At 40.2% G+C, this 27,785-nt stretch overlaps 1 protein-coding gene across 7 annotated transcripts in view; it reads right to left on the reverse strand.

The window, feature by feature from the left end:
• Nucleotides 1-27,785, reverse strand: part of TCF12 (transcription factor 12) — a 178,901-nt gene that overhangs the window by 6,908 nt on the left and 144,208 nt on the right. For 4 of the 7 annotated variants that reach the window (XM_075431886.1, XM_075431889.1, XM_075431887.1 and 1 more), the window contains 11 exons: nucleotides 23,668-23,773; nucleotides 22,398-22,537; nucleotides 21,943-22,087; nucleotides 20,341-20,405; nucleotides 16,067-16,145; nucleotides 11,375-11,448; nucleotides 10,375-10,446; nucleotides 9,449-9,655; nucleotides 2,871-2,985; nucleotides 1,864-2,035; nucleotides 333-565 (listed from right to left, as the gene is read on the reverse strand). In XM_075431886.1, coding sequence (XP_075288001.1) covers nucleotides 333-565; nucleotides 1,864-2,035; nucleotides 2,871-2,985; nucleotides 9,449-9,655; nucleotides 10,375-10,446; nucleotides 11,375-11,448; nucleotides 16,067-16,145; nucleotides 20,341-20,405; nucleotides 21,943-22,087; nucleotides 22,398-22,537; nucleotides 23,668-23,773 — 1,408 coding nt within the window. The remainder of the gene's footprint in view (nucleotides 1-332; nucleotides 566-1,863; nucleotides 2,036-2,870; nucleotides 2,986-9,448; nucleotides 9,656-10,374; nucleotides 10,447-11,374; nucleotides 11,449-16,066; nucleotides 16,146-20,340; nucleotides 20,406-21,942; nucleotides 22,088-22,397; nucleotides 22,538-23,667; nucleotides 23,774-27,785) is intronic. The other 3 variants (XM_075431888.1, XM_075431892.1, XM_075431890.1) reach the window with 2 other exon arrangements.

Consider the following 27,785-nt stretch of genomic DNA (forward strand, 5'->3'; position numbering starts at 1 on the left):
ATATTGCTAAAGCTTCTGTGCTACTAAGTAAGTGCTTGTTTCAATTTAAAGCAAGATGTGTCAGTATTTTAACTCTCAATCTACCTTAAAAACACAGATGAAGAGACAGCTAATTGCACAGGAAAAAACCCAGAAAGATCAAAGCATAAACGTAATGCCCCCCTTCTTCACCCCTCCCCTCCCCCCCTTTTTTTTTTTACAAAAAGTAATTCATTCCTTTTCCTAAACAACTTCAACATTGTTACAGAGCAGCAAACACACTTGTAGTAACCTGTGCCTCTAGCTGTGCAGGCTTCCAGAGGCTGACACTGCCCCACGAACGGGCCACTGACCTCTCACTTGCTGCTCCAGACTGAGGATGACGGCCACAGCCTGGTGAAGGATCAGCAGTTTCGTCTGGGGTTTTTCACTCTTCAGATGAAGCTGACACATACGGCCAAGTTCTTTAAATGCCTCATTAATATCTCGTACACGCAAACGTTCTCTAGCGTTATTTGCCATTCTCCTCTCCTTTTCTCTTTCTATTTTCTGCTCTGGGTTTAAATCCTCATCTTCATTAGTACTGCTGCAAGAAAGTATAGAGAGAAGTGTATTGAAGCATCGCTGGTATTTCAAACAAGTCATCCTGCTGCTGGTTCAAAACTTTCAGCTGATGAAATTAAACTTCTCCCCACTTAATCTCTTTCATACTGAAGTATATTTAGATAACTCTGAAGAAAGTGCTAGATATCAATGTTTAAGTATTCAAAGTAATTCGTGTTGTTTCTGCCTTTTCCTGAAAATAGAAGTTAAATGGTTTCTGCCTGAAGAATCTCCAGAGTGCTGCCTACAGACAGTAAGCACCCCTAGGCAGAGTAGTGGCAACGCGCTGCCCCTCGAAGCAGGCAGCGTGCCCACACTACCACTTCACCCAGTTACCGACCAGTGCTCAAATAGCTGAGAGCTCAGCGTCTTGTCAGATGAAGAGGAAATCATTTTCAACAAACAGTTTGCTAGTTTCCAATACATCAGCTTATAGAAAAAGGCATTTGAGTAACTTTCAATTCAATGGGCTTATTAAAAAGTTTTAGTTTTGTTGAAGCACTTCCTGGCCAATTTCAGAACTATTTTTTCTTCTCATACCCAGTGCAGAGCTAGAGTCCTATGTAGCATTCCCCTATCACTTCAAATGATTGTGTTAAGTCACACAGCCTTTTTTTTAACATAGGACTGTCCAGCCAAGTCTAAAACTGTCCAAAACCTCTGCTCTACTAAAATTAATACACTAAAATGCCATTAGACACTTGTGATGGTATCGACTATGCTGCCTGTGGTCGCTAAATTCTGACTGTTTAGTGTTCTTTCAAATTTCAACGCTTGCATCAAGCCTGTGAGGCAGACCCAGAAGCGTTTTACCCGTGTCAGCTCCAGGTTTTTCGTCCGCGGCTCGGGAAGGGAAGAAGTGTTTAAAAAGGGCATTTACCTACCACAATCAGCCCAGCCTCCAGGTTATCAGCCTGCCGCTCTCCATCGCTACTGGCTCACACTTCGGAGCGCAGCCCTGGCGCACAGATCCCTAACCTTCTCCCTCCCTCTCTGCTGGGCAGGGCGCTCTGCATCTTTCACTACCAATCTGGGCAGGCAGGTATTAGGCAAGGCACCAACAGAAGGGAGTGCATACTTTTCGGGTGATTTTCCCAGAAAACCCTCTACCGTGTGTTTAAATAGGCACAAATCCTGTAACCTATTTATCTATTTCAGCTCCCCATTAATATATGCACTGAGGTAATGCAAAAGCCATCAAACAAATTTATCAAGCTGAAGGACAACACGCTACAGAGCATTAACAAAGCACAAACTCTCTAGGCCATGTCAGCAACCCACCTTGTTCTGCCTCTAGATGACACCTTGATATCCTTCTGGGAGGACTCATCATCTGATTTCATGTCATCCGATGAGGGGGGTTCATGTATATTTTCATCCTTCTCCTTATGTTCAGACTTGATTTCTGTTGGACCTATAGCCACAGACTGGCTCTGTAAGCCACCTGACAACGCTGCAAGCAACCAGAGACCAGCGTGAGTACCACAGGAGTGAAAGGCTGAAGAGGATCTCAAGCAGATATTGTTCATGGGAGGCCAGAGCCCAGTGGAAGTCTGGGAAGACAATAGGAGGAACTACGCTCCGGCAACAGAAATGAGAAATCCTGGTAACACTGCTGTACTTGGACACGTGTCATGGGCCGTAAAGGGATCCTAACTCACAGAGCAGCTTGATCAGCAATAGCTTAATCTAAGACAGACACTGTTACAGACAAAATGACATTCAGCGAAGGGAATTTGCACCTTGTGTCTGGGCTGCAAGTTTAAGGGCAGAGCTGCACTGACATCGAGGCCTGGGCTTGGGCCAAATGTGCAACACACACATCCCTAAATGGTGCAAGCACGCTAGCGAGTGAGCTGGCTGCTGTTTCCTATAGCTTACTTCTTTAGGCTGAAAACTGAGGGAACTGTAAACACTTGTGTGGAACGACTTCCTGTCACTGGCGAGACCAAAGTCTGGCCTCAGCTCACTCTGCAGCCCTCCCGGGCAATTCGCAGATGGCTGCAGCACTGCAAATGGCACTACGGCTCCTTACGCTGGAAGAACGCAACTCTGTAAGGCAGTCTGCTGCTGAACCCGTGCTGGGACAAGTCTGACACAGGGATTCCCTCAAAGCTGTTGCAGAAATCCCTAACGGCGCTGGTTTATAGGATTTATAACTAATTTTTATTTCTCCGCGTTATCTATGTCCCTACCCCGTGTTGATGCAAGTTTACCAACACCTACAGCCTCACTGGCTCTGGATTATTGCAGACCTTGCTCTGCATTTAATATTGCTGGAAAGTTACCTCTGTAGCTTTCTTGTGTTTTATGATTCAGTTCTGTGCTCTGAGCAGAAACTGTACTGGGAAGAACTGAATGGTTGCTGTTGAGGCTGACACTTTCTTCCCGATGAGTCCCAACCTAAAAGCAAAGAAAAGCAGAGATTTCTATTAAAGACGTGATTCAAAAAAATACTCCAAAACCAGAAGTTTAAAAGACTTGAAGTATTTGCTGTATTAGAGACCTGAGTTAAAGTTCTAGCTCAGTAAAGGAAAGATTTAGCTGAAAGATGCCGTTACACTAAACCACTTGATGACCCCATACTGGATTAAGCTGCATTTCAAGCAGTGGCCAACACCTGTTTGCAAGAACGTAGCAACCTAGCACAATTTTTTTTTTCAACATTTTCGCACAGAATACTACAGAATTTCTTCCTTTTTCGATACCTGAGGGGTATAAGATTTGATAAACCTGCGATTGCTCTACACTAATAAAACTATCAACCCTAGCACTTACAGCATTTTAATCCTCAAAAGAAAATCATGGGGAATAACAGCCTTCACCACATGTGAAAGGTGTGTATACTGCCCTACACCCCTGTTTACACATGTATTTATGAAACATATAAATCAAATCTCCTCACTTCTTGGCTGAAACAGGACTAAACAAACTGGATCCAATACAAAAATACTCTTTTATTAATTGTAATAATTTTCTCTCATTTTCCTCCCTTCCTAGCTTAAATACCTTTAGTTTAGTTTAGTTCCATTACAGAATCTTATCATACGAACACAATCCACGCATCTAACTACTCTTACCACCTCTCTCAGTATTTTCTAATCTGCTCCTTCACAATACATCATGATTAAATTTTCTAAGCAGCAAGCATTGAGATGAAGAGTCTTTAAAAAATTCTAATTTTGCGTGAACTTGAATTAATGATACTTATGTAAGATAGCTGTAAGTGCACATACCTAGCTTGAAGAGGCAAATTTGTTAAAAAACTGCTGCTGAATGCAAGTACTGTTACCAATGCAAACCTCTATACAAAGAAAGTTCTTTTGTTTGAAAAAGAGGTGAAGATACACTGCCTGTATTTAAATAATTTGGAACACAGACCATCTAAAGCTTTTGATTCCTAAAGACACAAAAGTCCTTTAAATATTTATAATATAACCAACATAATACAATTAAACAGTTAGAAAACTGAACAAAGATGAGGGATTCTACTATTATTTGTATAGTTACAAAAATTGGCTACAGATGAAGCTTTTTATTGGAACAGTAGCAAACATGTCAACTAGAAGATTAAGCCTTTAATTAAATAGGTTTATTGCCTGGAGTTACACACGAGAACCACTGTTTTTCAATAAATCCTTCAATCCTAGTAAACTGCTGAGCTTTGAATCCCTCTTGAGTAATTAATGCAGCTTTTACCTTTCATGTCTTAGTATGGGTTTTGCCCAGAGAGAGATAAATACCCTTATGCAAGTTTACCCTTTGTTTAATATACACTCGCTCCTGTAAGCTAACGCACAGCAACAAGAAAGGAACGGGGGGAACCCCCCCAACAGCCCACAGCTAATATCAGGTCATTCCTGGCTGTTATTTGTATCTTTTGTTCTGCAGAAAATCTCCTCTTGTACACTGTGGAGTAGCTGCTGCTACCTGAAGTATATTTTATCTTCCTTTGTGTGTGTAACAGGCTTTGTCTGTGAGAAGTTCTACTACAGATAGAGCCACCTCGGCTCCTGCGAGAGACGTGAATCCAGCGGGAGTACGGAGCAGTGCCCGGGCTGTCAGCCTTTGGGACACAACTCCTCACAGTGGGAATGTGAACCTCCTTTCTGCACGCTGAACCTCCAGAAACCAGCCTTTCTCTAATTCTGCCCCACAGGTGGTGGGGCTTATTTTATTCTTCTGGTCATGCTTAGTCCTAACACATGAGGGTGCTTTTATTCCAGCTACAGACTATTAATCACTTCAGGGCCAGCCCTACTCCAAAACCTACTTCTCAAAAAAGGCAAGAATTCCTCAAAGCTGGCCAGGACGCTGGCAACTTTAAAACCCGGAGCCACTCTACAGGCAACAGATCAGCAAATCCGTTCTGATAAAGGCAGAAAACGGATCAGAAATAAAACCTGACTGCGAGTCCGCACTCCAGCCCTCTGAAACAGGCTTACAAACTCAAAGCACACAGATTCACAAGATTTCCACAGCACTCTCCAGAGCTAAAGTGTTACAAAACCGAGTTTTTATCTCTGTCCTACGCGGTACGAGAAAATGTGAAGAGGCAAAGCCAAACCCCGCGCAGGCCGCGAGCTCTGCTCCCCCCAGCACCGGCTGACAGTGGCCGCTTCCCAGCTCCGGCCGGGGCTCCGGGGCCTCGAACCCCACCACAGCGAGTCCGGCCGGCCTCCCCCCACACCCCCCCCCCTCCACACACCCCCGCCGCCCCGCAACGCTCTGCGCGGCGGGGCCCGCCTGTCGGGCCCGGGCCTCTCCCCTCCGCGCGCCCCCAACCCGGCCGCGCGCCCCGGGACGCTGCGGCGCAGTGACGTCACACAGCCCCCCCGCAGCCCCGTCCCACCCGCATTAGCGCGCAGCTGCCCGCGCCGCGGCCCCTCCGCAAAGCGACGGCCGGGAGGCGGCCCGGGGCGGGCCCGCCGCAGCGCACAAAATGGCAGACAAGGGGAAAGGCTGGGCTCGCCCCGCAGCGCCCAGCCGAAGTCCTCAGTCGCAAAGTCCTTCAGCACGGCCTGCGCAGCAATCGGCGCAGAGACCGCCTTCGGCGAGCGCGCCCGCAAATCCCGCACCGCCATGCGTGCTCTGCTCAGCGACAATCGAACGCGTCCCGGCGGTTCTCGCCCCATCACAGCAGCCACAGCTCCGTAAAACCGCAGCTGGTGAAGAGCCCGCACCTCAGACTGTGAACTGCTGGCCTTCACCGAGTGAACCACATCTGTTTGCATGGATTTCACGCAAGACTGGCACGTAGGACAATCAGCGGCCACACTCACACTCGTAAGTTTTAAAAAAAACGAGTGCAGAACTGACTTCAGTTGATTTAAGTAATAACATTTGGGATCTGAAACCAGAAAACCCATTAAGTATTTTTGGCAACTAAACAAAAACTGGACAAAACACGGCAACTGATGACACATGACTGGATGGGGGAGAGCAGAGCAGCGCACGGGGCGAGGACCGCCCGTGGCCGGTCAGCGTCGGCTCCGCGTCTCAGCTTGGTGTGATTATTCATTCTGAACTCCCAGCGACAACAGCTTGGGGGGGGAGGGGTGGAAATCAGTCTTTGTTTATATTGGCTACAGGACTATAAGCATATTTACAAATACAGGCACTTTTCAAGCCACACGAGCTGGTCAATCTGGCCATGGTCATTAACACCATCTTAACTAAGGTGAACTAAGGTGAAGACAACGAAAAGGGCTTTGGAATCGAGATTTTTACACTTCAGACAGCTCAAAGTCGTTCAGCGGGAGCGTGATCTCTGCGGAGAAACGCCAACGCTGGGAGGGCCTTGAGCGAGAGCAGAGGCTGGTGCTGGCGAGGCAGCTCCAACCGCCCTCTCGTGCTTTCACACTACGGCACACACAGGGCAGAAAGAGCAGGATCGCCAGTTTTCATAGATTTCTGTTACACCTGGAAAAAACCCTGTGACTTAAGGATTGAGTTTCATCCTTAACTGAGTTTCCAGGCCTTTTATTTATTTATTTTTAATCAATTCAGGCTGTTCTTTTTCCATTGTATTACAATGACAAATAAAAAGCAGCTTGAATAAGAACAAAAGGAGTACTACTACTTAACTTTTCAATAATACATGAAATAAAATACAAATCAACTTCAAAGGCCACTTAGAAAATATTTGACGAGTCTGAGATATTAAAAATCTATTTGAATATGTCTAATGGCCAGCCCAGCTAAAAAGAAAACAAGACCATTCAGAGTAAGCAGGAAATGAAGTCAACTGGAGTTTTAAAATAAATCTGGCTCAAAAATTAAGCAAATGTTAAAATAAAACCATGTCTGGTTACACTAATTACATAACAAGGAGTTAAATTACTCATTTCCTAGCTCCTTCTGCCAAGATCATATTCTTCAAGGGAAATTCAATTTAACTTTTTTTTTAATAGAACAAAAATGTTTTGTATAAAGATGCCCACCCACCCCCCAACACAGAAGTTTCATTTCATCCTGAACGCCAGTGAACATTTCTTGACAAAAAGAAATCCTACAAGCATGTCAAACAAAACCAGGCAAACACCCTTATCAACGTTGACACTTCTCACTATGTTAGCCAATACTTATTATTTTCTTAAAATTTACTGGATGTCCTCTAAAGTAGCATTTAATTCCTGGACAAAGTCTAGATCTTATAATTCAGGTTGTGTGTCAAATTCTCAGCTCTACTACATTTACTATTTCAAGAAAAACAAACAGTAAACAGGTACAGTTTGAAATTAATTGATTACGGAATACTGTAAGAATTACACCTCCTACTTGGGGGGCGTTGCTGAAATGCAGCCATCACTAATAAACCACTATGTCGGCACTGCAGCCAGATGTGCCAACCTCTGCTCCGTCCAAACGTCAGGACTCCATCCTGAGTCGTGCTGAGTCCCTGCAATGGCAAATGATGTCAGAGGGCACTCTCTGGGGACTGGGCAAGGCCACGCCAGGATGCCTTCTGCTGGAGCCAATTACTCTGATGTAACAAAATTAAGGTTAATGCAAGAAATTCTTTAGTTGACTCACTTGTCAAGCCAAAACTGATCTGCAAGTTTGTTTCACCCAGTGAGGATGAAATATAAAAGCAAATCTCTTTTTTCATTTTCCCAGTCTAAGTTTACTTCTAACAGACAGCAACCATCCTTCAACTGAAACTGCAGATCAATCACTAGATGATCAATCAAGTCGATACTACATTGAAGTTACACAACTACATTAAACTACAGCAGACTGAGGAACCTTTATTCATTTTGGAGTCATTTTCCACTGTCACCTATTTTAATCAAAACTGAGTTGATAAAAATATTTATCCTAGCTTAGTTTAAAAGAGAAACAGAGATTTTAAGGTACAGTCAAATGCAGAGAGTGCCGAAATGTATCTGCCTTAGCAGTACCGGAAGGTTCCACAAGTCAGACAGAGAACAGTTTTGTCACTGCAATTTCAGCCCCTCACTTGATCCCACATCATTAAGACCTAGGGGAAAAAACTCTTCTTTTGTATGACTAAACTTCAGTCTACCCCAGAACACTGTAAAACTTTCCCTTTAACAACATTATTTAAATACTAAATATGAGGCAGTATTAAAAATAAATTCTAAAATATTTATGCATCGCTTCCTTCATTACTAAAAGTAACCGTGAACTTGTATAGAAACCTGAAGCTGGATTTGAGTTTGGAAAGTACCCTCCTCCCCAAAAGCCCCCAAACACACACAGTAACCAGTTCTTTTTGATGTTTACTGCAGTGGTTCTGAAATTAATATAAATGGATGTGTGACGTGCGAATGGGAGAGCCTGGAACTAATACTGTTTTATAGAATAGAAACCCTTCAGCAATCGGGGTACCTAATTATTTTGATGATAGGTGAAATTTTGCCTTGATCACACAGTACCCAGCTGTGAATCTGTTTTATAACAGAAAATTTCACAGCATGTAACTGGTCTTTAAAATTACGCTGTAAACATGCAAACACATGGCACCACTAAAATAAGCATGTTTTAAAAAGCTCTTTTTCCTTTAAGCATTTTTGAGAAGGGAGGAATGAAAAGGAAGAAAAAGGGAAGTGAGCAACGCTACAAATAGATTTCGCTTACTGTATAATGCTTTTAACATATTCCTGATCTATGAAAAGCTCGGCTACATTTTTTCAGAACAGTTCACATTTTTAAAGGAACTAAAAGAGATGCATTGAATTATTTCACTCTTCTTGGGGATTAATCTAAAAGTTGTTTCCTCTTCATTGTTACTTACACTACAGCTGTGCTCAAACTCCTTTTCATTTAGAAAAAAAAGTTTAAATTTTGAGCCTGCGCACACTGTGGTTCCACATTCCAACAGCTTCCTCCCAGTCCTCTGCCAGCATCTGCTATTGAAGACTAGTTCCAATTTACAATAAACAGCTTTTCCAGACCAGAACACTTGAAATTCAGTCCTCCTTGACTGCTTTTCCCATTCAATCTCCCTATTCACCATTTCAAGGAGAAAACTGTTCTGCCAATTATTACACATCTGGAAAAAATGCATGTATAAGCTAAAATGCGCTCGGCAGAAAGTTTCAGCTTTCTGCATACAGTCACAGCAGGATTTTATGGGCCGCTGACCAGGCCAAAGCCCAAGTTTTCCCATCTTTCTCCTCCCCCTCACTTCTGCCCACCCCCACCCCAACACTCTAATTGGAAACCCATAGCAGGTGCAAGCTGTCTGCCATCTTTTCCTCCGCAAGAACCTCAAGTAGTTTCTTCCTGATAAATATTAATCTTGCAGTCCAGCTCGAAGTCACCAGACTCTATGACAATTTAAGTGCCTCAGCTGCAACTGCTTTGCATAAACACACACACATTTAAAAACCACCATTACCATTGATGCTTGTCTGCTGGTTGTTACAAGGCTAGATGCTCCATAATTTGAGGTCAGGCCTCCAATTGGCCCATTGTGGGATGGTCCCAGTAAACTGTGTATATCTGCATGGCCACCCGATAGGCTTGTTGAAGGCCCCACAGCGTGATTTCGCAGTACGTGAATGGCATCATCGAGTCTATCCAAGCGATCCTCCATTCGAGACTGCTGTTAGGATTTAAGAGGGACAGTGACAGTCATTACTGAACAGAGCTGCAGGCTCACTCTACTGTAACAGTTTCTACCTCGGAGGTATTCAAGATAGAAGATGAAATGCGGTATGAAAAGACTTTGAAAGCACCTACCAGCACTACAAACAAACAGGAAAAAGAAAAGTATCTGGAGATTTTGCTCAAGATAGCATTCATTCCACAAATAGGTGGCAGCTTTTAAAGTGAAGCTTATTATAAGGTTAATGTTACTCAGCTTCTATTACATGGCATGAACAAGAAAAAAGGAAGTGCTACAAAATAAGCTATCTAATACAGTACGAGAAAGAACGATCATAAAATCAGCCTCACCACGCTGGTAACAATTAAGAGAGGCAGTGGCTTTTTGAGAACCTGTATTACAACAAAACTGGACAAAACTTTATCATTTTCTAAAATGGATCTTTAAACAGATTAAGATATTTCAGAAATAAAAGTGAGTTCTGTTATGCTACTGCAGAAAAGTCTGTTGTAAAACTACTTCCCTTTAAAAGAGAGACCAAAAAAACCCCAAAGCAAACCCGATTATGATACTTCAGCTCTCTAGAACCTGAAATAGCAGAACGCTGGAGGCAAAAAGATGGGTCTTACGCTACACTAATTTAAGTTTTTAATGGGGAATCCGAAGGAAGCATTAATTGAAACACAAAAAAGGCACCATCTAAAGTGAAATAGTACCTCACAGACATCCTTTAAGAAGGACATTGCATCTTGCAAATGCTCGTGAAGTTGCTGTTCAACTCGATTTTTCTGGCAAAGTCAAGACAGAACAGGAAGCAAAGCACAGGTTAAGATTAATTCAAAAAAGAGGTGAGGAAACAGCTGATGTGCATGTCAGCAATAAATTGTTAGTCAAGTTAATGCAACAGAGATCTGATTATATTAAGATAAGAAAAGGCTAATATTTAACACTGCAGTTATATTAGGATTCTGAGATGTACGTATCAACTATATTTTATTGCAAAAATATTGAAGAAAAGAAAAACTGATTTAGCTTAAATTTATTCTTGTTAGAGAGAAAAAAAAGCAATTACATCTGTTGAAACTAGAAATAGTACCAGGTAATCAAAACCTTCCCTCAATTTTTTCCCCTTTCCTTCCCGATGCTGTACCAGAAATTTAAGAGAGAAGTCAGTAACTTAAATCCTCTGCTGAATCTTCAAAAGAAGAAAATTTACAATGCTGCAGATTACTTCCCGTGTTTTTCTGTAAAATGTTTCATTAATTAATAAATGAGCATTCCCCCATAACAAATAATAATGACAAATAAAATATATTAATACTTTAATGACAGTGTAATGAAAACCAGCCCAAAGAGACTACCATTTCAGGAAGAGAGGGGGAAGGACAAGCAAACGCGAAGGCATGAAGTCTTCATCTTTTCTCCAGACTGAACTTTAGATAAGAATTAGCTATGGATTTGTGAAAAGGTACCAGAATCTCATAACAGTGCTTTAGGACCAGCTGTCCTCAGCACAGAAGCTTGATGCCCAGGGAACAGATGGTGAAAGACACACCCTGCACGTCTTATATTGTTCAACTGAACAGGCCATTTGTTAGCAAAGAATTCATTTGTAATGCTATCCTACTGTTTCCTTTAATAATATGCAGGACTGATACAAAACCAAGCCTTCGACTCTTAAGTAAAACGTACTATGTTGCTTTCAACAATTCTTACCAAGGAGTGTAGAGAGTTTTCGTAGTTTGGAGATGAGGGGGCTTGTCCTCCACTCCTAGACCACTGACTGGCACCTGTCAAAATTGTCTAGGTTAACGCACAGATTTATGCAGCACAAGTGGGATGCAGAGACGCAAAACTCCCCAACATCATTAAACCCAACATATTCTGCATAAAGGTAAGCTAACATATGGGTATACAAAGGAGGACAAATTCCTTCATTCTGCCTTACTGAGGGGTAATTTTTATATCCTGGCATCTGTGGAGTTAGTCACATTACCGATGACAAAGCGGTGACATCTTCAAAGCGCTTCAGCATTAAAAAAGCACACTAAACACACACACCACACACACACTGTATCTGAAATACCTGCCTTCTGCCAGCATCACCATAAAAAGATTGCTGAATTCTTTCTTCTTCAGATTATGCTCAGTATATGCAGGCATATCTTTAATATTAGTGTTAAAATACACAACAAAGTATTTAAAGAAATAAATAGACACTGAATTAAGGGCAACTGGAAAAGCATTTTTATGACACCTCTCTACTACATCACAAAACTTAAAACCAGACCTAAAAGCTTTATCTTGTCTAGTTCTACACTATACCATGATTATAATGCATTCCAAGTTTAGCAGAGTAAAAATACACCTAAGTTGTTCCCATTTGTTATTTCAGATACATTTAAATTGGCAGCTAAAGAATCATTGACTGTGCAACCAATCAACAATTATATCCGTGTTACCTATACACTGCAAATTCAAATACACATCTATTCTAATCTGACATAAATATACCTAACTACCATGTAAAATTTAGAAATCATTGCAATAACTAATAAAGCAATACTTTTAAAACAAAGCCTGAAGTAGTACACCGTGTACTTTTCTCACCAATAATGCATCTTTTATAAAGATACTACATGAAATTCTATGTCCATTAGAGACAGCTTCCTTTCAGCCATACAAATGTAATAATAAAGCAATTACATTAATAAATTATGGATATACAATCCAAAGCAGCTCATTAAAGGAAGAGCCTGTGGGCTTGTTCTTTCAATAACAGCCAGAGCTGTACGTCTGGAAAACTGGGAAACGGTTTAACAACATTGCAGTTCCTTTGTTCAGAGAGCTGCAAGTAGGGTTTTATTTAACAAAAAGAGTGCAGTTTGTATAGCTATTAAAATACCTAAATATTTCCTTTCTAATTAAAAAAAACCAACAACAACAACAACAACAAAAGCACCCAATCTCCAATTTCATAAAAGCCCAGAACTGCCATAACTGTGCTGGAATTCTCTTTTAAAATATAATGACATGAGTAAGTTTATAATTACGAATTTTCACTTCGCACAGGTACTCTGGGTCTGGATCTACAGTCTCCCTTCACGTTATTGTCATTCCTGGACTTGGGAATAATGCTTGGAGTCCCACTTATTTTTGCAAAGTATTAACGAAACAACTTTAGGATATTTTGGCTCAGCATATTGTTCAAATTTTCATCTGGTCAAAACTCCATTTTTAGAGACAAGGCCATAGCCAAGGCTTTACTGAGCGCTCGCTACTAACCGGACTGAGTGTACTACTTCCTACAATAAAGCATCAGCTGAATATCAAGCAGAAAGGCAACCAGTTAAGAAAAGAAAGCAAATAAACTCAATGCCTGTGCCTCTGGTCTGAGTCTGTTTTTTTTTTTCCAGTGGAAAAAGGTACTATTTCCTCGGTGTGAGCCCAGAACAAACTCTGAGTGGGACTTCTTGCAAAGGAAACAAAGAGGGGAGGGAATACTCAACAAATCCTCTTAAACGAAGAGCCCACCGGCAACCTGGAGTTTGCAATCACACCTCCAGTCAGGCTGGAGCTCCTTCGAGTGGTGGCATGCCCCATCTCCAGGCCTGCGCAGGGGGCCAGATGGCACCGATTTCCTGCTTGCCTCATTCCACTCCCCCTCTCAGAAGTTTGTGCATGAAATCCACCAATTATGTTAAAAAGCATCCTGGCACCACAAGCCCTGCAATTAACAACTGCAGCTTTTAGTGCAGCACCAACATAGCAGCATGAAAAAATCAAATAAGCCAGGCAAGTGCTAGGATTTACAGGGGCCATGGATAGTAATCACTGTAGCATTGTTCCTACCCTCCGAGCCTCCCCAACACTAATCCCCTGGCCCCGCTTTCAAACACGCGCCTGCACCAGAGCGGGCAGAGGGCTGGTTTGGCACTCTCAGAGCCCACCAAACCCTTCGGAATACCTCTGATCCTAGGCAAAGAAATGCCAAGGCTCTCACCATTCAGATCCCTGCGTCAACTTTACATACATATACACAATCACTAAAACTACGCAAGAAGCTAAGCTCTGGGCATGTTAATGTAAAACTAGACATTAAATGAGGACAGGGAAGATGAAGCGCACACCATTGTCTCATAATACTTGGAAGATTTTCATAATACTTGGGTTTTCCTTCTCAAAGCTTTTACTTAAATTAAAATTTCATTAGTCCTTATTCAGTAACATAACTGCCAAATAGTCAAACATGAGCCTAACACAAGTGTCTTATGAAGTGACCATCTCTCAGTGTTTGAATGGCAAATAGAGCACTCCTACTGTAATTTACAATTAAAGGATAGGTAAATTATGACTTAGTCAAATCCATAATAGTAAGAACGTTAAATAACAAAGAACACTAACTGCAAAAGAGGAAAATCATGGTGAATGCTAAAATGCTCCAAAATATATTATTTTAGTCTACATAAAACATTTGTTTTATCTGCAGTAACTTTTTGGGTCAGGACAGAAAATGGCTACCAAGAGTATAAATAGCCATAAATATAGTAGTAATTACTTTACATTGTGCTTCACTGTGTTCTTAGTGACTCATCCAGGAATAAAGATAAAAGTCCAGATTCATAAATGAAGGTAATTAACTACTGGAGCAATTTACCGAAGGCTTGATAAATTCTGTATTGCTGGAATTAAAGGGGGTGGGAGGGTATACCTGTAAGGCAGATGCTAAGTTTGCGCCTGAGAAGGATTTCAATATTATTTGCTTATATCTATGACTGTTTTAGACATCAGAATCCATAATAAGGAACACAAATCAAAGTGCAGTTTTTGGAAAGTTTTACATTTGATACAGGTTCCAACACACAAAGGCGTAAACAGCAAAGAAAAAAATCCAGATTTTAGGGACCTCAAATTTGTAGTCGAAAACCAGAAACTCACTAGTGCTTTCACGCTTACAAAATTAGGTGCGGTATCTAACCAGGGAACTCCAACTGGGAAATTTAAAATACTTTGAAATGTCAGAACTTCTTTCTTCCATTCACAGAGCTCTTTTCAATATTTGCTTTGATATTAAAAAGAAAATACTAGTAATTTTCTGGTCTGATCTGCCTTTTCAGTACAACAAGGATACATGAAACACTTTTTGTCAACTGAAATCACTAAATCAAAAATCCCATTAATGCCATTGTTACTCAATTCAACGTGTTTTTTTCAGTTACAGAAACCAAACGCCCAAAGCAGCTCATCAGGTATGCCATGTCAGATATCCATCAATCCAGTAAATCCACAGAAAACCAGAGCAGTGTCCACTAAACCGTGAGTGAAGTATGAAAGTTTTCCGAGTGACAGTGCATATACAGATATGCATATTCACATATATATGTATATGACTTCCTTTTGCATGCAATAACTTTACTAATTTATTCACCCAGATTACAAAAGTGTTCAGCTAAGCTCACTCTGCACACCTTTCACTGTAACTTAGTTTTATTTTTTTTATAAAAAGCAAAACACTCTTGCGAAAGAGTGACCAATGGCCAAGAGTCCACAGGGATGTATTAAACAACAGAGAATGGGAAAACAGACTGTTGTATAAACGTTAAATAATTTTAACAAACTGCACTACAGGAAAGAACAGGGTTAAAGTTACATCATCTTGCTTGTAATTCTAGTTCTTTGTTAAACAACAAATTTAAGTCAATGGAGCTTTCACAGTCCTCTCTATACGGAGAAAGAACAGCTGTTCAACTTTTACTAGACAGCTGAGGCCACAGCGTCTGTGAAAGCTGCACTACCCACTAATAGCTGCAGGCAGCTGCCCACCGTTCATCTCCATGCTGGAATGCCTCTTCCCACATTCACACTACAAACACACAAAGCACAGGTGACAGAGGTGGCTGCAATACAGAGCATTTATTTTGAAAAATACCAGAAATTCTTATCCCATAGAATTAAAGCATTCATGAAAGATCTGGATGAAAATCTATCCTGTGTAAAAATTGGACAGTCTCATAGCCTACTGTATTTTCATTAGAGAGAACACACATCTGCTGTGTTTGTCACTGAAAGCTGCCACACAGTTTTAACACATAGCTTTAAAAAGACCCCAACCAAATCACTCTTCTTTCTCTCCAGTGGATACAGATATCTTTATGGCTGTGATAGTACATGGTCATTCAATGTTTTCAAAGATTATTTTAATAAGTTAATTTTCAAAGCCAGTTGCCAGGATTTAAGTGAATGCTCATAACAAAGCATTTGGATCTATAAATCTGGGTTTAGTACAATGGAAAAATAAACAAAATATAGAAGTAATTATGCAAGGAAGCTACTGCTGATTTCACTGTGATTCCAGACAGCATGTTTTCAAAACAACAAACGATATATTGATAAATGGCTAGTCTCTACCTGTAAGAGGCGATGGTGATCCAACTGGTGTTGATGGATTTGATGGAAAACTACTGCTGGTATGATCAGGAGAATAAATCTACCAACAGACAAAAGAGATTGTATATCAACACATGTCATAATAGTAAAAAAAAATAGCTATTAGGCTTCCTTTTCATGCTTTTAATTGTCACTCTTGATGCTGGAGTGATAAAAAAACAATGTGATCCTTCAATCACAGCTCTGCTTTATGACACTCAAGGCTCTAAAAATGTCCAGAGAACTTTCATTTTCAAGCAGCTGTCAAAATAAGCACAGCCTGTATTTAACAGTGACACAAGTATAACTGATCTTCCTTCCACTTTAACAGCAGCAGAAATTACAGCCTTTTTAATCACTGACGGGGAACGGTATATGTAAGAGTTAACAGTACATAGATAATTGAACAAAACTTCAGGAAAATGCAGAGGAATAATGACTTCCCAAACTCTAGAGAGAGGAATGATTAGGGTTTGATTATTTTTTTTTTCTCCCCTCTAACACGTCAACACGTGTTATCTTCTAAAAATTAATCCTCCAAGAAAGCATTCAGCTCTAGTTACTGCTGGCACCTACCAAATCAAAAGCATCTGAAATTTTGTTGCTCTTGCTATGTATTGCAGCACATACAATTTTTCCTCTTATTTCTGTATCAGTTGCTCCCTTAAGATACTAAAACCCCAACTTGCAACAATTCAATCCTTGTTGTTAATGCAATTAAAAGGTCTTGATAAAAATAGAAGATACAATGCTTAAAGATTTAATTAAAACTTAAAATTTCAAGGGTCTTGGAAAATTCATGTTGCGAAGGGAACTGAATAGGTTTAGAGGCTGACTATGGACTTTAGAACATATTTTTATAGGTCATCACTTCAAACCCATTTTACTCGTGCAGAGACCAGGATTCGTTAGTCGTCAGATGGCAGTTAAATCTTCACTGGCAGTGTGGCTGAAGTCTCTTCACACAGACAATCTGACATTTTGGCATTTAGCTGACAATAAGCTGGGACTCGGTTAAGTTGCATATCGTATTTTATGAACTGACATAACCATGACCTGATAGACCACACGCTCCTTCCCAGACTATCACCATTCTGCATTGGAACAGCCCATCAGTTCCATAACGGAAAAATCTCATCCTTTTTATAATACTGGAAAGGAACTATATATTTAAAAGAAAAAACTACTTCAGATCATTGTAGAAAATTCATGCATTGTACATGAGTATAAAAATAAATCTTGTGTGTCAGTATGGGAACTGTACAGAGTTCCACAAGACAGATAAAATAGTGAAAAATACAACAGTGTCAGAAGAAAGGCCATGAAGTTTCCTTTGAAACTAGTCATTTTCCACCGCTCCACCTGCCAATTTTATTTTGCTACATTTTGTAAGAAGGAAAACGCACATTATGCCAAAGCCACAACTAAAATGTGAGGTCAGAATTCGTTGTGCATGCAGTCCCTGGCCGCTGTGCTGTTAAATGACCAATGACGAACAACCCTGACACCTTCTGCCAGGCTTAAATGGTAACATGACTCATTTTACTGCAACAAATGAGACTCCTCCTCCTATCAGTCATGGTCCATTCCAATCAGCGGGGTGCCAATATGCCAGGGTCTAATGAAAAGGCTCTTAGACAAAAGCTGCACAATTGAGAGCCTGCAGAGCCAAACCTCGGAGCTGTTAGTCCAATTTTTTAAACACTACAGTGTACATTTCAGTTAGGCTTTGTTATGTTAATGTTATTGAGTCTAAAGCAACAAAGAAACTTAATTCATGAATTACTTTTAGAAGTCAACTTCCCTACATTTTCTTTTCTTTTGTGAGAGGACCAGTGGCTATTTAACTACTGAGACCATACAAAGGCCTTTACCCGAGTTCTGAGGTAGGAATCAAAACATAAGTTATCACAAAGAGGCCTGATATAATCAGCAAAGTTAAACAGTCCTCCTGTTTGATCTCCTCTAAATTAAAGACCAAGTGTTTTGATTTGGCATTAGGCAATGAAATAAACCAGATGTTTCTCCTGCCATATAACCCTCCATGGGCACAATCTTAAAGGGTTATTGTTTGGCAAATGTTCAGGGAAACACATTAGAAATGGCACGAATACCCAGATTTTCTTTTCTTTCTATCTATACTAGTTCATTATCCAAACTAATGCATAATCCACAGGGCTTTGGGAACTTTGTGTAAATACTTTCATGTACAATTCTCTTTCTTGCCTACCCTGAGATTAAGACCACAATTATCCAGGCTTAAACCTAAAATAAAAGAACCTTTGCAAATGTATTATCTGGCCTTACATGTTTAATCACATACTGTTCTGTATGGTCTTTAATACCTAAACTGAAGAACAAATGTCGTATCCTCTGATGTTTCACACATGAAAGGCCTATTGTGAGATGTACATCAACAGAATTTTAGAACTAGAAATTCCTCTCGACAGTTGCAGCAGTGGCATTTAAAATCCTAACAGAAAGGAGTCATCTTAGAAAAAAAATAAAGTCAAGACAATCGCTGTATTTAAATGAAAGTTTGTTGGAACTGAAAAACCTTCATGGTTTACCAGCCACCAAAATTGATGTGCGCCAGCTTCACCTGCAGGAGAGACGACCTCCTCCCTCGGTGAGTGGTGCTCCCTGCCGAACCCGCGCCAGCAGTGTGCTGGGTGCGCGCGGGGTGCGGGGGAAGCAGATGGATGAGGCGAGGGATTTGAAGTGTGCAGACTATGGCATGCACTGATAGAGCAGATGGAATGCATCACCATCAGCTATGACAGAAATGATTTATGGAATGACCTGGCTGCTCCTGCCAAGCAACAACACAGGATGACAGAAACAAGTTTCTATGACAACCAGAGCCCACCCACCAGTTAGATTAAACATTTCTGCCCTGACTTCCACTGGCAATATACTTAAGAGTTTTCCTCAAAACATCAGCCTGGTTTTGTCTGCTAGTGACTTGCGAAAAAAATACCTGAAAGGATAAGAAAATAATTTAAAAAAGGAGAGCAGTGGAAGATGTCACAAAGTCCCACAAGGTCTAACTGGCCAGTGCGTCACACTGAACAGAAATTTTGGGCAGGCTGCAGAACAGCAGACATCCTGATACATCTGCAGAGTAATAAACAGCCTGAAGTATGCAAACCTTGCTGTTTCTAGGAGTCAAAATGATCCCAGTTCTTTTCTGACAGGTCTCCAACAGACAAAAAGAGTGTTAACTGCCCTCTGGACTTGTGAATTGTTATCTACTAGCTGAATCCCCAAAAGCAACAGGGACAACATTTTTCTCCTCAAAGTCAGTAGGTCAGAGTTCTCCTACCCAATATGGACATTGCAGACATTATCAGATCTGGTAATCTTTTAACACATGACCCTCTGAGGGATGCAAGGGTAACAGGATCTGCATGAATACACACATTTGCACTCACTGGTATGAGGTGAGGGATGCAGAATCCAGCCCAGGAATGGTCTTTCGAGGCTGCAAAGTAGTCACTGCTATCTTTTAAAAGCAGACTTAAGTCTCCCTGTTTGCTACGTACAAGAAATACAAAGTGCCCCCCCAGCCACCACTCCTAACTCTGAAATTTCTACTATACTGTATCAATTACTGTTTTATAAAAAGTATGTCTGATTGTATTAATGCAAAAATAATTGCTGTATGCACGCATACGCAAACAGAGCTTATAGTAGACTGAAGATATTGGCAATGTTTGACATTATCCACATTATTCCAACAAGAGTTATGAGTTTAAACTTTATGCATATACAACATTTTAAAGGCTGTTCCATGAACTACAGCTATACAACACAACATTCAAAACCTCTCAAGTTTTCTAGGTCACTGAGAAAACGTTTTAAACCTTGATGCAGGATCTGCTTTAAGAGTAATGTTAAAAATATTTTACTTTAGCTAGAACACTACAGAGGGGAGAAAAAAAAAATAATCAACCCCTAAAGTTTTTATGATCATCTTTTACTTCGTCTAAACAACTTTCTAAACTATATCTGCCCTAATTTCTTCAGTCACCTGAAAAAAAAGGAAGTCAGAATGAGTCTTCTACAAATAACAGCATTTTCTGCTGGCTTTTTTATAGACGTTTGTCTAGTACATGACATTATATCATAGTACATTATTTAACTTCATGCATGAGAACTCCTGATTTGATATTATGAAATGAATGAACACATAAATAATTGATGCAATGATCAAAGTACAGCTTTCAGATCTGAATATTCTAACTTCTACTTACAGATGCCAATGCCTTTCCAAGTGCATCACCTGTCTGTGAGCTTCCAGCACCATTTCCTCTGTTGCCTGTAATGTGAAAAGCAAACCCAACACTTGTTTTTAAAGCTGAAATTTTATTTGTTTTTATTATTTTATGTATCACATACAGTTGAGCAACCACTTTTTAAACGGATATTCTGAGGAAGCCAGTGTCAACAGAATCAGTTCTCATTATACTTGAAAAATTTAATTAAAACAATTAAATCTAAATTTAGATGCTCTCCTTTTTAAAGTCAAACACAGTATCACCGCGATAACTCAAGGACCAACAAGTGAAAGCAGTTAGAAAAAAAGACTGAAATTATTTTCTAGGATCACAAGCTCATTTTAATGAAAAGTGAAAAGAAAGATCAGAAAATTATATTATTGCCGCTTTTTTCTAAACTGTTATCACTGAAGCGCTGCACGTTTCATTAATTCCTAAAGCCAAATTCACTGAATAGTTCCTTGTTTGTCTCCTTGCTCCCCCTGCTCTAATTCCCCGTGTTGTACTCTCATCTTTATTTTAGAAAATCCCTGAAAAGCTCTTATCCCCCAAGCTTTCTGTCACCCTGGCTCTTAGCTGCATGTCAGCAGCTTTGCGTGCCCTTTTGCTCCACACACCATCAAGCCAAGAGGATGTCTGAAGCCCTGCCAATTGGAAACACAGAAAGGACCAGAGTCCTCTGAAGTATCGGCTTTACTGTAGAAGACAGACCCTTTAAAAGTGAATCTCCTTTCTCCAATTATCAACTTCTAACACAAAAAGTTACTTAATGTGAATGTAAGCCATTCATATCAGAAATCAAAATCATGCAACACTTGCTGTTTGAAGTTTCTGGCAAACTTGGATTTTCCAGCCTGAATTACCCAGGCAGATTCGTTAACTGGATTCTGTTTAAAGATCTGAGTATAAAACATGTTCCCAAATCAAACCCAGTATAGTCACCCTGACTAAATTCTGCTTACCTAAAACGAAGTTACGTGCAAATCATATCAAATTGACAAGGGGCATCTGCAAGCATCTAACTTCTACAGCTCTATCTTCAGATGTGCAAATACGTGCAAGGAACAGATGATCATCCTGTATTTCATGCTTTGCAGGTAAGCACAGAAGAGACTAAACCAGCCACCACACTGTCCACTCAGTAATCTCTAAATCAGTTAAGAGAGGAATTTACAATGCAGTTTATCAAGCTCCCCAAAGAAACAAGTCTTTCTCCGGCACGGTACCTTGATGATACAGCAGCTCTGAAAACTGCAACACCACAACCATCTATATGAACGTGTAGGTAATACTAAACTACAGAAGGATAATTGCCATTAAGTTACAATTGGACACGATCTCCTGAGCATAGCCTTGGCTGTGAAAACAAAAAAACCAGTAAGTCTTAAGGTGACTGCAAAACATTTTGCCTCATCTCAGCCATACTGAGGACAGAAATGTCAAAAACGTCACAGTGGTGTGGCATTCCTGATCTACAAGCATGCCATAAATTAAATCTTGCTAATTTTCTGTATCGTGCAGCCCTAAATTTCATTTTCTTGTGAAATTAAAAAAAAAAAAGCAGGAAGAACTTTTTACCCAGAATATTATCTGATCCATTGACAGGTGGAGTGTGTGAGGCAGCTACGTAAGGTGAACTGCTGGTACTGCCACGATGGAAGCTAGACATTGGAGGAAGACTGGCATTTATATCTGTAGGTGAGACTGAATGCGGGGGATAGCTCTAGAGAGAAGAGAAACAGACACAAGACATTAAGTAGTCTTTGAATAAATATTGATATTGTAATATACAACATCCCGCTCTTTTATTAAAGACAGACTCATCCATCCTCTGAACAGACCACTATATAGCTACAGATTTGTATTTATGCAACAGACATAAATAAAAGGATATAAATCTAATACAGTAAGTTTGTGATTTCTGACAACTGGGTTTTTAAGGGACAATATGAGCAGTAAACAAGAAATTAGTTCTTTTAAGTCAAATGTCCATATACAAGTACAGATACATTAATCAATCCTGCATATCTTACCAAACGGTCATGTGTGTGCAGGCTGCCGTAACTGCCAGACTGGGACATGTGGGAAGAGGAGCCTCCCAGCATCCCACCATAGCCAGGCTGGCTCATGCCATTGGATGAACTCCAGAGGTCAGAAGAATTGTGGGTCCCATCTTTTTTTTAATAAAAAAGAAAACAACAAAAATATGTTCAATGAAGAGAGTACCGAGTTCTATTTTCCTTTACAAAATTATTTTAAAAGAACACAGAATTCAGCAACTTAGGTTAATATCAGCAGGGAAATGGTGACAAGTTTACAGTGCATCTTCTGTTTTCATGCCACCACACTGTTGCTATATTTATTAAAAAAAAAAAAACAAAAAACCAATAGAGGCTTTATAGCTGAAATACAATACAACCACAGCTGAGAAAATACCAAGTACTTCTGCTAATTACACAGACCTTCAGTAAGGCCAGATTTATATCAAGAAGGTTGATAAAAATTCCATACTGAAAGAAATAATAAAGAGGAGGTGGAGGAGAGAAAAGTTTGGCTAAGCAGAGCTCATCATAAACATACAGTGCAAAACATCTATTAATCTAAAATAAGCAATTTACAGTCTAAAATACCTTAGTACCATAAAAATATTAAAATATTCCGTAACAGCAGATTTAAGTAACTGAAATTACGACATTGCATAAGCCTTAAACCCATGTGTCAATGCAGTTTTCCTGCTGTAGCACAAACTGAAGTGCTCTGTAAATTCCCGTACTGAGAGACTATGCTTTCAGTATGCTCCAAAACCTCATCAGACTACAGCATGAGCTAATTGTATGACATGAGGCCGAGGAAATGAATTTTGCTCTCGTTTTGTTCAATGCAACCCCCCCTTTTTTTTGGCATGCTGGATATACAAGCATTTGAGAACTTAAGACTGTTAGCTGATATCGTACATTCAAATTCCAGAACAGTCAAGAAGCCCTCACCTCATTTTTCTCTATCACTCCAGCATGCTGCTCTGAAGCCCCTACAAATCAAAGGATGGGGGATTCTGTCCATCTGGCCTGGTGTATAATCCCCTTAAATTTCAGTCAGCAATTAATGTCATGAGAAAAACTTTACATCAACAGACAGCTCCCTTCATCTAACTGTTTTAAAAGTGTATAAAACTTAATCATAGGCTCTAGCACAGTGTGTCAGCTTTATGCATCCTCATTCACTCAGTACGACAGTGGCTGACTGCAGATTTCTGCCTAAACAATACGTGACACCTGTCCATGTATTTCCAGTCATTTTACCCACCTTGCATAAAGAAAGTGCTAGCAAACATACTGCTTGGTGGCTTAGGAGACGGGTAACTTGGAGATTCTCTGTTGAAATCATCAGAACTTGGCGATGGTGCATACACCTAAATATTGGAGAGCAATAAAAGCAGGTTAGTCATATTTGGGTGCCGTGCATTAAAAAAAACAGTAACTGCACACAGACACAGATAGAAAGCACAAATGAAAAAAGAACAGTGTAGCAAGCTGCAGCATTTGTTGCCCTTGTTTTATTTGCTTTTTAGCAAGTTGCCACAGTACAGAGGAACTACAGTAGACTGATCCTAACAACACACTTTCTGGTGTGCCAACTCAGCCAGGTGGCCTGATAAAAGCCTGAACGCTGATTTTGCTTTCTAAGTGCGTGACTCGCACAGACTTGTTGCTCAAGATAAAAAAGGCAAGATAAAACAACTGGGCCCCAAACAAATTTTATTTTAAAACAACTGTACGCCTGTTTGAATATTTAATTAGCTGGCATCCCAACAATCAGAAAGAAAAAGAACAACCAGTGACAAATGGAAATATTTTAATGCAACCATTGTATCATCCATTCAGAAACTTCCACGCCTTTGTACAGTCATCAAAAAATGTAAGTAATCCAAGTCCTGAGGAATAATCTTAGAATTGTAAATCACCCAAATTATTTTCACATTGGCCTAGCATTAAAGAAAACCACCATCATTCTTTTTTCAGTGCAACATCATTCTGGAATGACCATTCTCAATATGGAAACAAGGAATTTTCTTAAGTTAAAAACTGTAGAATGCCAAATAAACCTAATTATTAGAAGTCTTTCACTGCAGTGACTAAGAAGAAATATGAAGCATATTCAGGAGTAAGTCAACTCAACAAAGCCAGTATTCACAGACTCAAGGACTCTATCCATAATGTTAATTGTTTTAAGCGATGCTATTTCTTCATACCAGTATTTTGGTCAATATACTGAATATTGAAATATGACTAGTGTATGTTAAAAGAAAAATCTTAAAAAAAGCACAGCACATCACAAATATGGCAGCAAAGAATATCAAAATGTAACACTGAAACCACAGCATCTTTTTGCTACGAAGTAAAAAAAGGTGGTACTTTTGACTTCTAATAGTTCAACTTACTTGTAAATACAGGCGACTTCATAAACACGCATATTAAGAATAATTTTAAAACTTTAAGGCTTACATAACACAACTTACAAAACACACTATGCCCTAAAATTCACAAGTTAATATCGTATCCCTTCCTATGCAAATACAGGCACACGCAGGTTTCTACAACATGCGCATCTCTCCCTTGTCTTTCTGGGATGTTGTTTACCAAGCGAGAGAAGGGCCAGGAAAACCAAGCCGGCCAACCAAAACGCGTCAGTCCCCTCAAAGAGAGCCACTGTTCTCCCGCAGGGCGACTGCTCCGAGGCAGACACTCAGAAAGCGAAGTGGGCAAGTCCCGAGGCGTCTGGACCTCGATCCCTCTCCTCCCCACTGCCAACCGCTCTGCCAGCCTGTCGAGGTCAGGCCGAATGGCTGGGCGCTCGCCTGCAGACAGCACCCTTTGAAATCACAGGGACTGGTTTACAGCTCTGTCAGACTCGTTTTACACCAACAGAATTTCAGTAAAATCTATCAAACTACAGTATGATGGAACCAGGGCCAGGGCACAAGGAATGAAGCCAGGGCACGGCTGTGGATAAGAGCCATGTAACGAGAACGGCAGCACGTAAAAAGACACCTGATTAAAAAAAAAAAAAAAAAAAAGAGTCAAGTGGAAAGCTCACAACTTTTAGTTGTTTTAACACCTTTTTTTTTTTTTTTTTTAACCAAAATTGATGAAAAAAATTTAGGAAGGAAAGCCTTTCAGGGAGCTTTTGTTCAATATTTCACTTGCAAATTTTCAATTTATGGAATAAATGTAAAATAGAGATGCTTACCAAACAGAATGACAATACATTATAAGCACTGTTAACAGTACAATGTATTTACTGTATATGATGAATACATGTATATTCCATGCTTCAGACATTCACTCTGTCAAATTGCAAATACTCGGACTCATACGACTGCAAACATATTAGGCAAAACTGGGCTTAATTTACAAGTTCTCTGTTGTGCAGAATAACGCAGCATATGCTATAGCTGACGGATAATCTATCACTGTCACAGGACAGCAGCAGAAACAAAGCTTTATGACACTTAGCACTGCCACGGAGATGTACACTGATTAATGCAAAATCACCTACAATGACGAATTATACTTCTTTTAAACTGTAACGTTATCAATGAGATTTGTAAATACGAGCTTCAGACTAAAATTTAACATTTTACATAACTGGGTGATTTTTATAAAAACTGATTAAACACTATCTCAAAAGGGAAATTAAACTGAAAAAGTCCTACAAATGTATCATTTACAGATACATAGGTACAAGCCATTAGCATAATAAAAATCTTATGAATTACATTAATGTAAAAGAGGTCCTTCCAAACAGCTACATGAAAGTCCTAGCACAGACACACTACTTTATATAGTTTCTGCTTGTTTTGGTATCTTAACTATAGCTTGCAAAAACATAACTGCAATGTTATGAAGCTGCACTTGTGCCAGTCTAGATTTTTCAGATCAAAGGGTTCTTGCGGCAAAACACAACTGATGTGGTCTCAAAGACTTCATTAACTCCAGATGTGGGGAAATAGCCAGCCAATTCCACAAAAGGAGCAAGTCTCTTTTAGTTACAATCAGAACTACCCGCAAATTAAAACCAGGCCTCTGATGTCATCTGATCACCTGCAGATGAGCGCCAGGTTTTTTTCTGGTTAATGACCTAATCATAATTTTTATGTTGTGTTACTACAAACAAAATTCAAAAGCAAAGGACAAAATTTACTAAGATTAACCTGAAGTCCATGAGATGCAAAATACAAAGGTTTTAAATCAAAAAGTTGGTTTAAAGAAAGGATGAAATTTTATTTTTAAGTCAGGAAGTGATGTATCATGGCAACTAGTTTGTTCGCTCTGAAAGCCCAGCGTGCCCTAGGATCCCCATACAGCAAAAGGTAGCCTTTGCCACTGCTGGCCCGCAAGAGGTTTGCACGGCTGCGCAGCAGCTCCCAGGTCTGTGTCCTAGTTAAAGGGTCTTCTCTTCCACAACAGCTGAGTAAGGCAGTTATAAATATGACGTGGCTGCTCAAGACGGCCTCTTTTAGCTATTAAACTGATAACAGTGACATGCAGGAGGCATCAAACCACTTTTTCCTGGCTGACATTCCCACCAAGAGAAGGCATACCACTCACTCAAAGGTCAGCCCGTCTGCAGAGTCTCCCTGAAGAGGCCATCTCCAGCAGGCAGAGGAGGAGCCCACCTCCTAACCCCCTTCACAGCACTGCGCCTGAAGGCAACGGATGGGTCTCCACACTGACAAGGAAAACACTCTCCGATTATGAATGGGAAATCCCCTTCCGATAAACGCACGCCAAAACCAGTTTTTTTGCATGACTTATCAAGTGGAGGACTCGACTTTTTTGGAGCTGTGCTAGAATATACATCAATCCTAATGCCACAGTGCTTCCGAAGGGCAGACAGGCTCTGCAGAGGGAAGTAGGACAAACGAGTTGCAAAGAACATCAACTCAGAGAGCCACGTCGGTCTCTTCCACACCCTGAACTGGTTTATGTTCCTCCAGTGCGAAAGGCAGATGACAACTAAGGTATTTTTTGAGGGGTAGTGGTAGGAGCTGACTTCAGAACAGAGCAGACATTATCTGTATTACATAAAGTTCAAGCAAAACAAACGCATCACCTGCTCCTGAAATCTGCCCTGGTGATTGACATACGTTACACAGACCTAGTACATCTATAACATATCAAAGGATTACACACTGTGCTTCTATTTACTAACACCAGCACCAATAACATGACCATTCATTTGGAGATCTGGGTTGACCAAGTTTTATGCTAAGTAAAACTTCCAAGTCCCATTCTATAAATGCATTTAATAAACGTAACACTTAAGAATCCTCCTGTTGGCATACCTCCTCTCAGGCAATTTTCCCATAATCTGTTTCAAATTCTTAAATATTTATCGATGTTTAATATTAATGTTGAAAA

Source organism: Opisthocomus hoazin, chromosome 10, assembly GCF_030867145.1.
Source record: "Opisthocomus hoazin isolate bOpiHoa1 chromosome 10, bOpiHoa1.hap1, whole genome shotgun sequence".
Taxonomy (NCBI): Eukaryota; Metazoa; Chordata; class Aves; order Opisthocomiformes; family Opisthocomidae; genus Opisthocomus; species Opisthocomus hoazin.